The sequence below is a fragment of the Neoarius graeffei genome, chromosome 5 (genome assembly GCF_027579695.1).
Source record: "Neoarius graeffei isolate fNeoGra1 chromosome 5, fNeoGra1.pri, whole genome shotgun sequence".
NCBI classification, from domain to species: Eukaryota; Metazoa; Chordata; class Actinopteri; order Siluriformes; family Ariidae; genus Neoarius; species Neoarius graeffei.
Genome location: NC_083573.1, coordinates 99,867,538 through 99,880,791, shown reverse-complemented (window position 1 = coordinate 99,880,791; position 13,254 = coordinate 99,867,538). Strand labels below are relative to the sequence as shown.

Below are 13,254 nucleotides of genomic sequence, written 5' to 3'. Positions count from 1 at the left end.
TTCCACATCATTGCATTCCGTTTTTATTTACAATTTGTACTTTGTCCCAACTTTTTTGGAATCGGGGTTGTATTGAAAGGGCAGGGATCTATCAAAGTCTGATCTTCACAACACATGTTTGTGGAAGTGTATCATGGAACGAACAAAGGAGATTTCTGAGGACCTCAGAAAAAGCGTTGTTGATGCTCATCAGGCTGGAAAAGGCTACAAAACCATCTCTAAATAGTTTGGACTCCACCAATCCACAGTCAGACAGATTGTGTACAAATGGAGGATATTCAAGACCATTGTTACCCTCCCCAGGAGTGGTCAACCAACAAAGATCACTCCAAGAGCAAGGCATGTAATAGTCAACGAGGTCACAAAGGACCCCAGGGTAACTTCTAAGCAACTGAAGGCCTCTCTCACATTGGCTAATGTTCATGAGTCCACCATCAGGAGAACACTGAACAACAATGGTGTGCATGGCAGGGTTGCAAGTCGAAAGCCACTGCTCTCCAAAAATAACGTTGCTGCTCATCTGCAGTTTGCTAAAGATCACGTGGACAAGCCAGAAGGCTATTGGAAAAATGTTTTTTTGGACGGATTAGAGCAAAATAGAACTTTTTGGTTTAAATGAGAAGCGTTATGTTTGGAGAAAGGAGAACACTGTATTCCAGCATAGAATCTTATCCCATCTGTGAAACATGGTGGTGGTAGTTATCATGGTTTGGGCCTGTTTTGCTGCATCTGGGCCAGGATGGCTTGCCATCATTGATGGAACAATTAATTCTGAATTATACCAGCGAATTCTAAAGGAAAATGTCAGGACATCTGTCCATGAACTGAATCTCAAGAGAAGGTGTGTCATGCAGCAAGACAATGACCCTAAGCACACAAGTCGTTCTACCAAAGAATGGTTAAACAAGAATAATGTTTTGGAATGGACAAGTCAAAGTCCTGACCTTAATCCAATCCAAATGTTGTGGAAGGACCTGAAGCGAGCAGTTCATGTGAGGAAACCCACCAACATCCCAGAGTTGAAGCTGTTCTGTACAGAGGAATGTGCTAAAATTCCTCCATGCCGGTGTGCAGGACTGATCAACAGTTACCGGAAATGTTTCTTTGCAGTTATTGCTGCACATGGGGGTCACACCAGATACTGAAAGCAAAGGTTCACATACTTTTGCCACTCACAGATATGTAATATTGGATCATTTTCCTCAATACATAAATGACCAAGTATAATATTTTTATCTCATTCGCTTAACTGGGTTCTCTTTATCTACTTTTAGGACTTGTGTGAAAATCTGGTGATGTTTTAGGTCATATTTATGCAAAAATATAGAAAATTCTATAGGGTTCACAAACTTTCAAGCACCACTGTGAGTAAAGGCATCAGTTACCTAACTAGCTAGAGTTTTGGTTTAGTTACACAGCATTACCATAAATGCTATCCTAAAAGGTCATTTGGACATCCTTAGAAGATGCCTCCAGCTGAAAGTTTTGCCTGACAAGACGCCTTTTTATTATGGCTGTGAGGCAACAAGGCAGTAAGCTTAATTACCTCCGCCAAGGAGGTTATGTTTTCGGTAGCGTTGGTTTGTTTGTTTGTTGGTTGGTTGGTTTGTCTGATAGCAACATTACGGAAAAAGTTTTGAACGGATTGCTCTGAATTTTTTTTCCAGAGGTGTGAATGGGCACAAGTAACAATCCATTAAATTTTGGCGGTGATCCGGGTCACCTTCTGGATCCCGGATTTTTTTAAAGGATTCTTTATCATTGCGAGATGAGCTGCTTGGCGGAGGTCTTCGCTCTCCGAGCGCTTTTCTAGTTTCAAATGCAGACAATGTGTCAAAGAAATATTGTGTGTATGTGTGTACATCAGAAAAAGGTTCCAGTATTATTTTTCCAGTGAACCCTTGAACCCTTGAAGAAGATTTTTCCTCAGAGTGTGTGTATTAGCTGTGTAAGTGTGAAGTAACACTTTGATCTTGGGTTATATATGTTTCTTTCTTTTTTCTTTTTTTCTAAACACCAGGTCAAAATATTGCATCAAATCCTTCAATAAATGTCTTCCAAGAAATCCCCCCGGTCTTTATAAATCCATGTCTCTTTGACTACATGGCCTTTTCCACTGGCATCAAGGAAAAGTGGTTAGAGAAGTATGTAGGATGGTGTCACAAATCATGCATTTAAATCTCTAAAATAAAAGGTCTATTGTGTTGACAGTCCTTGTTCCCCCTTGCAGTAAAACAATGCTTGATTGCCATAACATTGAGTCATTTTGGTGGCACTGCATCTTTTGGGGAAAATGGAGGTCTCCAGCTGAATCGCTTCCAGTGCGTTTGCAGTACATCACCCTTCCTTTAACATGCACATGACAACTGCCTTTTTCCAGTTCAGATCTCAATATGCAATTACAAAGCAGTGTCTAAAGCAATTTCTCTCTTTTTTTTTTTTTTTATACAGTGCTTCTCAACCTCAGTGTTGTGTTCAGTTACTGTTTTGTATTATACACTCAATAAAATTAGCAAGCTGTGAAATTAGTCAGTGTAGAATTTTCTGTTTTTAATCACAAGTTGAAAACCTAGTGAAGCCTTTTTAAGTGTTTGAACAAACTGAGCTGCTAAAAATATGAGATAAATGGATCAAAAATGCACTCACTGGCCACTTTATTAGGAACACTCACCTGCTGTGTTATACATTTATCTAATCAGCCAATCTCTTGACAGCAGCATGATTCATAATTGTGCAGATCCAACTCAAGAGCTTCAGTTAATGTCAAACATCAAAAATGGGGAGGGAAGTGTGATTGCTGTGACGTTCCCTTTGGAATGGGTTTTGGGTGCCAGATGGACTGGATTGAGTATTTCACACCCTGCTGATCTCCCTGGGGTTTTCACACAAGTTTAGAGCTTATGTGGAATAGTGTGAAAAAACAGAGCAAATGATTTTGTGCACAGAAAACAAATGCCTTGTAGATGAGGTCAGAGGAAAATGGCCAGACTTGAGTTTCCCCAAAAGCATCATAGCACAAAGATCATTGTTAAATGGTAGAGTGAGCAGCACACAGAACACACTCTCCTAGTTAAGATGCTCTTGGCATTAAGAGACTTTTGGGAACCTCCCCAGATTGGTTCAAGCTGCCAGGAAGGAAATAGAAGGCACCACTTTTGTCACATGCGTGCACACAATCACAGTTAAATTAGTCTTCTGTGTTTAACCCATCTGAAGCAGTGCACGCATGCATACCCAGAGCAGTGGGCAGCCATGCTACAGCAGTTGGGGGTAAGGTGCCTTGCCCAAGGGCACTTCAGCCCAAGGCCACCCCACGTTAACTTTACTGCATGTCTTTGAACTGTGGGGGAAATCGGTGCATCCAGAGGAAACCCATGCAGACACGGGTAGAACATGCAAACTCGACACAGAAAAGCCCTCATTGGCCAGTGGGCTTGAACCCAGAACTTTCTTGCTGTGAGGTGAAAATGCTAACCTTTGTGCCACCCAAGTACTAACTTGTACTGTAGCAACTCTTTTTACATACATGGTGAGCAGAAAGGCACATTTGGGTTCCACTCTTGCAGCCAAGAACAGGAATTATAGAATCAAGAACAAGTTCATATTAAAGTGGTCCATGAGTGCATTATTAGTCTGAAGTAATGTGGAGCTGAGTAGATAAAGGATGTGCTCAGTCACGGTTATTGTTCTGGAACATCTGAATGTGAATGATTCAGATCTCAATGCTGTAAGACAGAACAGGACAGAATGACAATGTTAAGCACCGTAAATCAGTGTCCTCACACACACAGCTAAATATTTAATTTCTTGTATGATCGCTGAAACGTGATTTTGAAAACAGGGCTCATTTTCTCAAAACATTGAACACAGTTCACGAAACCACAGACCCAAAGTGCAAAAGTCCTTGTCTATGCTGCAAAATGAAACATTGCATTCAAAACTAAAACACTTAACAAAATCAAACTTTTGCACTAAATCAAATGGCACACACTTCATTCATATTACCACATTGTTGTCCAACCAGCTATACACTTTTTCCTCAATCAAAAGCAATTTTGGCTTTGGTGGGCTTTTCATCATAGTTCTGTATGCAGAGAGAAACTGTTCAATTAGACAGAAATATGTGCAGAAACAAAACATTTTCCTTTTCTCCACAACAAATCAAACATTGAGCAGACACTCTCTTATCCAGAGCGACATACAGTGAGCACACACATATACCCAGCACCTGGGGAACAGTTGGGGTTAGGTGCTTTGCCGGTCCAGGGAATCGAACCAGTGACCTTTTGGGACCATGGCTGTCTTGCTAACTTTTAGACCATGCTAGCCCCACACAAATGCACAGCACATCCTCCATTATTGGAAAGATATTCCACTCATTTATATAGAGATTCACTTGCGCAGATTCATGACCATTCTTGTCCCCAAACTCCAGGAAATACCAAGGTGTGGGGTGAACATTAATGGGCGGAAATGTATTGGAGATGCCCTTTTCTCAACCTGGCTACAATTTGAATACAATCTGTCAACATTTCTTATGAGAAAAGTGACTTTTATTTCACAAACCGGGCATCTATCCAGCCGCCATGGCAGTGGCTGAATGGGCTGGATTTCTCTGAGAATGTATTCCATTTGTGTTCTCATTTAACGTTGGGGATTATTTCTGCCGAAATGCCAAAAATGCCTTGAAAAAACTTGAAATATGAAACACTTGATATTCCTCTTACATTGTGCTTGCTGGTCATGTAATGCTCTGGATCTCAGTGACACTATGTGGAATTATAAGGCTAATGGCATATGTTCTCCAATAAATCGACAGTATAGACTGGACTCCTGTCTTTGGCCTCTTCTGTTGTTTCCATGCTTTCTACTGTGAAAATGACAAAGCACTATGACCGGTCAGCAGACTGGTCCGCTTTTTGTTTCTTTGAATGCTATAATAAGCTTTTTGACAGAAAATGTGAATAAAATTCCAGAATAATATCATAGAAGAATCTAGGTAACTGACCATTCATGATGGCTGCATGACCGCCGACAAAAATGCTGTCAGGAGGGGTCTTGTGTTCCCTGAACACATTTCTAGTTTTGAATGCAGTGCTTCATTTTGTAGGATATATGAGGAGTTCTGCACTTTTGGTGTGTGGTTTTGTGAATTGTGTGTGTGTATATATATATATATATATATATATATATATATATATGAGAGAGAGAGAGAGAGAGAGACAGTCAGTAACTCACTGTAATTTGTCCAGAGTACAGTGTGGATTCTCCAGGAGATCAGAGAGGAGCTTTACTCCTGACTCTCCTGGATTATTGGAGTTCAGATCCAGTTCTCTCAGGGGTGATGAGGGGTTTGACCTCAGAGCTGAAACCAGAGCAGCAAAACCTTCACCTGTAACACTGCAGTTTGACAACCTGCAGAGAAAAACATCTCACAGTTACAGCATACAGTGGTATGCAAAAGTTTAGGCACCCCTGGTCAAAATTGCTTTACTGTGAACAGTTAAGCAAGTTGAAGATGAAATGATCTCCAAAAGGCATAAAGTTAAAGATGACTCATTCCCTTTTATATTTTAAGGAAAAATATATTTTTTTATTTTCATCTTTTACATTTTCAAAATGACAAAGGAAAAGGGCCCGAAGCAAAAGTTTGGGCACCCTGCATGGTTACTACCTAGTAACACCCCCTTTGGCAAGTATCACAGCTTGTAAACACTTTTTGTAGCCAGCTAATAGTCTTTGAGTTCTTACCTGGGGGATTTTGACACATTCTTCCTTGCAAAAGGCTTCCAGTTCTACAAGTTTCTTGGGCTGTATTGCATGCACTGCTCTTTTGAGATCTATCCACATATTTTCAATGATGTTTAGGTCAGGAGACTGTGAGGGTCATGGCAAAACCTTCAGCTTGTGCGTCTTGAGGTATTCTATTGTAGATTTTGAAGTGTGTTTTGAATCATTGTCTTATTGTAGGACCCATCCCCTTTTTAACTTCAACTTTTTTTTACAGGTGGTGTGATGTTTGCTTCCAGAATTTGCTGGTATTTATTCGAATTCATGCTTCCCTCAACCAATGAAATGTGCCCTGTGCCACTGGCTGCAACACAACCCCAAAGCATGATCGATCCACACCCACCTTCAGAGTTGGAGAGGTGTTCTTTTCCTGGAATTTGGCACCCTTTTTTCTCCAAATGTACCTTTGCACATTGTGGCCAAAAAGTTCTATTTTGATTTCATCAGTCCACAAGACTTGTTTCCAAAATGCATTTGGCTTATTTAGATGTTCATTTGCAAACTTGAGACACTGAATTTTGTGGCTAGGATGCAGGAAAGGTTTTCTTCTGATAACTCTCTCATGAAGGTCATATTTGTTCAGGTGTCGCTGCATAGTAGAACAGTGCACCACCACTCCAGGGTCTGCTAAATCTTTCTGAAGGTCTTTTGCAGTCAAACAGGGGTTTTTATTTGCCTTTCTAGCAATCCAACGAGCAGTTCTTTCAGAATGTTTTCTTCATCTTCCAGACCTCACCTTGATCTCCACTGTTTCTGTTAACTGTCATTTCTGAATAACATTACAATCTGAGGAAACAGCTACCTGAGAACACTTTGCTACATTCTTGTAGCCTTCTCCTGCTTTGTGAGCATTAATTATTTCATTATTCAGAATGCAAGGGAGTTGCTTAGAGGAGCCCATGGCTGTTGATTTTAGGGACAAAAATGAGGAGTCAGAGAATTTATACAGCTTTGAAATCTGCATCATCTGACCTTTCCTAACAAAGACTTTGAACAAGCTACAGCTCAATAAGCTAATTGAGGTCTGGAACATTAGTAAAAGTTACCTGAGAATTCAAATGTATTGGGGTGCCCAAACTTTTGCATGGTGTTCCTTTTCTTTTTTCACTCTCCAATTGTCTCATCTCATCTCATTATCTCTAGCTGCTTTATCCTGTTCTACAGGGTCACAGGCAAGCTGGAGCCTATCCCAGCTGACTATGGGCGAAAGGCAGGGTACACCCTGGACAAGTAGCCAGGTCATCACATAGACACAGACAACCATTCACACCTACAGTCAATTTTGAGTCACCAGTTAACCTAACCTGCATGTCTTTGGACTGTGGGGGAAACCAGAGCACCCACAGGAAACCCACGTGGACATGGGGAGAACATGCAAACTCCACACAGAAAGGCCCTCGCCTGCCACAGGGCTCGAACCTGGACCTTCTTGCTGTGAGGTGACAGCGCTAACCACTACACCACTGTGCCGCCCCTCTCCAATTGTACAAAACAAAAATAATACATAAATCTTTCAGAAAACACTGAAAAGAAATGTATTGTCTTTACCTTTATGCCTTTTGGTGATCAGTTCATCTTCTGCTCACTTAACTACTCACAGTAACAGACATTTTCAGTAAGGGTGCCCAAACTTTTGCATGCCACTGTAAGTAAGCTTTACTACACAACACACACAATCTTTACATACAGTACACTGTGTGTGTGTGTATACACCTCAGTTTCTCCAGTGTACAGTGTGGATTCTCCAGTCCAGCAGAGAGCAGCGCTACTCCTGAATTCTGCAGGTTATTTCCACTCAGGTTCAGTTCTCTCAGACTGGAGGAGTTTGAGCTGAGAACTGATGACAGAACTCTACAACTTTCCTCTGTCAGATTACAGTCCCACAGACTGGAAGAGAAATGATGAAATATCAGAACACTGACCTCAAACACAAAAAACACACCCAAAATACAGCTAAACTTTAGCATGTAACAGAAATATGTGTGTTCCTCGCACACAGAAATCAGAGGACAGCATGCTACATCAACACATTTACAGGAGCAACAACATCTTTCTTATTTATTAAAACAATTTTTCCAACACCATGAGCTCATACATATTAGCTCTGCCTCTTCTTCACCACCTACTCTATTCAGCTCCTGGTCCAAGCACTGGTCCTCTCCTGGTTGGACAACTGAAACTCTCTCCTTGCCGGCCTCCCAGCATCTGCCACCAGACCCGTTCAGCTCATCCAGAATGCTGCAGCCTGCCTGGTCTACAACCTCCCTCGTTCCTCCCACACGACCCCTCTGCTTGCCACCCTTCACTGGCTGCCTGTCACAGCTCACGTCAAATTTAAGAAGGTGGTTAAGAAGGTGGTGCAAGCTTCACCGGGCAGTCAGTGGGTCAGGTCCAGCATACCTCCAGAGTCTGATCCGACCCAACACACCAACCAGATCCCTATGCTCTGCTGCTATTGGTCATCTGTCCCCTCCTCCTTTCCGCTCCTACCCAGGTGACTCAAGACTGCTGCCTGTCCTGGCTCCCTGTTAGTGGAATGACCTTCCCATTGAGGTCAGATCTGCTGACTCCCTGACCACCTTCAAGTGGAGACTGAAAACCCACCTCTTCAGGCTGCACATCTCCCCTGCTTCCCTGCCTACTTTATAATCACATAGCTGTCTTAGTAGTCTTGACTAACCCAGGCTGTGTACTGTCTAGCCTGGTCATGATGACTTAGTGTTAGCTGTTGGGGATTTTATTTTTCTCCATTGACAGTGTCTTGCAAAAATATTTATCGCCCTTGGTGTTTGTCCTGTTATGTCACATTACAAGCTGGAATTAAAATGGATTTTTGGGGGGTTAACACCATTTGATTTGCACAACATGCCTACCACTTTAAAGGTGCATTTTTATTATATTTTTATTTTTTATTTTGACACAATAATATGTCTGTGTAGGTTCTCAGTCATCCAGGTCATTGTAATCCATAGGTGCTAAGGAAGGCAATTGGTCTTGCTTGAAATCTTTGAAGATATTTCACATATCATCCAAAAGGCTTCTTCAGTTCTGTCTGACCAGTGGAGAGTTTCAGGTATTTATCCTCAAGTGGAAAAGCAACCCTAAGGAGAGTCATTGAGGTCACATGGATCGTTGACCCTCTCAGCCATCCTGTAGGTTGTTAGGGTCACAGGAGGCTGAGGCCCTGTCCACACGGCAACGGATTCAGGTGAATCCGATACAATTGTTCATCGTTTTGGCCTGGCGTCCACACGGCACCGGCGTTTTGGGTGCCCCAAAACGCAATCTTTTGAGAACGGGTTCCAGAGTGGAAAGATCTGGCAACGTTGCCATTGCGAAGTCGTCTGGATGAGTAGAACGGATTTGTTTACGATGACGTCACAACCACATGACTGAGTGCTTCACGCCGGGTAGAAGTGTAACGAACTCAAAGCGAGTTGTCAACAAATCCTATAACTTGGTTCATGAAACGAGCTTACAAAATATTTTCACTGTGAATATTTATTGTGTAATGGTGCAAAGTGAGAGAGAGAGAGAGAGAGAGAGAGAGAGAGAGAGAATAGCTCTTAGGGCAGAGTCAATCCCGCCAGCAAAAATAGGGAAAAAAAGGAGCGATCTCACCTCTTCAGATGTTGGTTTAAGTCCTACAATACATTCCTCAAAAAGGGTATAGAAGAACAAATTAATCCATCAACGTGTAGCATTCAATTTATTCCGGACCATTAAAGACGCTGCCTTCCACGTAGAATCATACGTCATCCTCGCCGCCATATTGGATGGGTCAAAGCGGAGAATAAAGATGCCTCATTCATGTGCTGCGTTTAACTGTACCAACAGGTTTACCGTCCAAACGAGATCACATGGGATTACCTTTCTCAGGTGAGACTGGAAAAATACTTTTCATTGTATTTGGTTATTATAATGTAATTTTACGAACAGATTTTTCTGACTTTGTGGCTAATATGAAGTCTCACGGGGCGGCACGGTGGTGTAGTGGTTAGCGCTGTCGCCTCACAGCAAGAAGGTCCTGGGTTCGAGCCCCGGGGCCGGCGAGGGCCTTTCTGTGCGGAGTTTGCATGTTCTCCCCGTGTCCGCGTGGGTTTCCTCCGGGTGCTCCGGTTTCCCCCACAGTCCAAAGACATGCAGGTTAGGTTAACTGGTGACTCTAAATTGACCGTAGGTGTGAATGCGAGTGTGAATGGTTGTCTGTGTCTATGTGTCAGCCCTGTGATGATCTGGCGACTTGTCCAGGGTGTACCCCGCCTTTCGCCCATAGTCAGCTGGGATAGGCTCCAGCTTGCCTGCGACCCTGTAGAAGGATAAAGCGGCTAGAGATAATGAGATGAGATGAGATGAAGTCTCGCGCATAATAGTTTATGCGCATGCGTCCTTACTTCTGTTGTTCTGGTGTCTCCGAAGGGACCGTCTTACAGCGCCCCTAGAGGTGTGGCATGTGTATTGCACCGTTTTCAGCAAGGGTTGTGTTGCCATATGGACCTGATATTTTACTGATCGTTGCCCATGTGGACGCGATATTTTTTTAAATAACATCTCGTTGCCGTTGTCGTGTGGATGTAGCCTGAGAGTGAATGGCGTTAACAGCCTAGACAGTCAGTACAGTGATCTGTGGGTCATTGACTATCTCTGCCATCAGAGAAATCCTACCCTTTAAGGATTTCAAGCAAGTCCAGTTGCCTTCTTCAGCACCAGCAGATTAGAAATAATTAAGATAAAAAAAAAAAAAAACGAAATCTGGAGTGTGCATCAGTATACACCCCCCAAGTCAATACTTTGGAGAGCCACCTTTCACAGCAATTACAGCTGCAAGTCTCTTGGGGTATATCTCTATTAGCTAAGCACATCTAGCCACTGGGATTTTTGCCTATTCCTCAAGGCAAAACTGCTCCATCTCCAAGTTAGATGGGTTGCGTTGGTGTACAGCAATCTTCAAGTTCTACCACAGATTCTCAATTAGATTGAGGTCTGGGCTTTGATTAGGCCATGCCAAGACATTTAAATATTTCCCTTTAAACCACTCCAGTGTAGCTTTTGTGGTATGTTTTGGGTCATTGTCCTGCTGGAATGTGAACCTTTTGTCCCAGTCTCAAACCTTCTTTTATATGTTTGAGAATCTTCTTTCATATGTTTGGGGAGTCTGCCACATGCTGTTGGGCAAACTCCAAATATGTTTTCTTATTCTTTTCTTTAGGCAATGGCTTTTTTCTGACCACTTTTCCATAAAGCCCCACTCTGTGGAGTGTATGGCTTAAAGTGGTCCCTATGGACAGATACTCCCATCTCCACTGTGTATCTTTGCAGCTCCTTCAGTGTTATCTTTGGTGTCTTTATTGCATTTCTGATTAATGTCCTCCTTGCCTGGTCTGTGAATTTTGGTGAGTGGCCTTCTCTTGTCAGATTTGTCATGGTGCCATATTCTTTCCATTTTGCTATAATGGAATTAATGGTGCTCCATGGAATATTCAAAGTTTGGGATATTTTTTATAATCCAGCTCTGATCCATACTTCTTCACAACTTTGTCTCTGACTTGTTTGGAGTGCTCCTCAGTTTTCATATTGCGTGTTTAGTAGTGTTCCAGAGTAAGGGTCCTTCCAGAACAGGTTGATTTATACAGACAACATGTGACAGATCATGTGACACTTTGATTTTGCACACAGATGGATCTTAATCAACTATTTATGTGACTTATGAAGTGAATTGTTTGGACCAGTTCTTATTTAGGGGTTTCATCCGAAAGGGGGTGAATACCTATGCACACTCCAGATTTCTGTTTTTCATCTTAATTCATGTTTGTGTCACAATAAAACAACAGTTTGCACCTTTAAAGTGGTAGGCATGTTGTATAAATCAAATCGTGCTAAGCCTCCAAAAATCCATTTTAATTCCATCTTGTAATGCCACAAAACAGGCCAAACACAAAGGGCAATGAATACTTTTGCAAGACTATTGGGATTTTAGAGAGACATATTCATCAAGATAATGTCTCTTCCTGGGAAGACCATGCTTATTTCAGCAGGACAATGCCAGGTCTCGTTCTGCACGGGATACAACAGTGTGGCTTTGTAGGCACAGAGTGCATGTGCTTGACTGGCCTGCTGTTAGTCCAGATCTGTCTCCTGTTGAAAATGTATGGTGCATCATGAAGAGGAGAATCAGACAACCGCAACCACAACCTTTTGAGCAGGGTAAGACTTGTATCAAGCAAGAATGGACAAAAATTTCAATTACAAAACTGCAACAGTTAGTACCCTCAGGCCCCATACAATTGAAGTGTGCCTTTTTAAAGGAAAGGTGATGTAACACAATGATATAATAATGTGTCTGTGTCAACTTTTTTTAGTGTGTTGCAGGTATCAAATTTTAACTTTGTTTCCAAAATACAGTTAAGTTGGCCAGTAAATGTATTGAAAATCTTTTCTTTGTACTTTTCTCAGTTAAATAAAGGTTCACGTGAATTAAAAAATGACAGATTTTTGTTATTATTTCATTTTTGAAAATATGGGAAAACTTTTCTGGAAATGGGGTTAGTATAAAAGCATGAAAAATGTTTTCCCTCTGTGAACAAAATGGGCACACTTGTGTGACCTCAGGGTTTAAAATGGAGATAAAAGAATTTACAGAGACAATTCCATGTAAACTCCTCCATACAGGTCAGCAAATTTTTGGTTAATGGTGGTTTGCACAGTGTCCTCCATTCTCGTTTGATATCATCATTAAGACTTAGTAAATTTTGCCATGGGGTGTCCACCCTTCTGCTCAGTTTTACCTTGTAATAATAAATAATAATTTATTAACTTAAATAGTGCCATTTACATACAGTGACCAAAAGCGCTTTACAATGTCAAAAATACATAATTATCAATATAACCAATAATCCAAAAATCCAATAGCTAAAAATGTAATTCATCATACAACAGAAGATAAATTAAAATAAAATAAAGCAGGACCACCACAAATAATAAAATCTCATCTCATTATCTCTAGCCGCTTTATCCTGTTCTACAGGGTCGCAGGCAAGCTGGAGCCTGTCCCAGCTGACTACGGGCGAAAGGCGGGGTACACCCTGGACAAGTCGCCAGGTCATCACAGGGCTGATACATAGACACAGACAACCATTCACACTCACATTCACACCTACGGTCAATTTAGAGTCACCAGTTAACCTAACCTGCATGTCTTTGGACTGTGAGGGAAACCGGAGCACCCGGAGGAAACCCACGCGGACATGGGGAGAACATGCAAGCTCCGCACAGAAAGGCCCTCGCCAGCCACAGGGCTCGAACCCAGACCTTCTTGCTGTGAGGCAACAGCGCTAACCACTACACCACCGTGCCGCCCCAAATAATACAATTCATAATAAAAATCAAAATGCAGCCGTAAACAAATGTGTCTTCAACTTACATTTAAAAACACAAAGTGATTTAATTTAATGGAGACAGAGAGGA

At 41.9% G+C, this 13,254-nt stretch overlaps 1 protein-coding gene across 1 annotated transcript in view; it reads right to left on the bottom strand.

Moving 5' to 3' along the window:
- Positions 1 to 1,318: 1,318 nt before the first annotated feature.
- LOC132887192 (NACHT, LRR and PYD domains-containing protein 3-like) overlaps positions 1,319 to 13,254 on the bottom strand; it is a 164,097-nt gene continuing 152,161 nt past the window's right edge. Inside the window, exons 16-18 of the mRNA XM_060922663.1 lie at positions 7,504 to 7,677; positions 5,239 to 5,415; positions 1,319 to 3,725 (exon numbers count right to left, since the gene is read on the bottom strand). Coding sequence (XP_060778646.1) covers positions 3,713 to 3,725; positions 5,239 to 5,415; positions 7,504 to 7,677 — 364 coding nt within the window. The 3' untranslated portion in view covers positions 1,319 to 3,712. The remainder of the gene's footprint in view (positions 3,726 to 5,238; positions 5,416 to 7,503; positions 7,678 to 13,254) is intronic.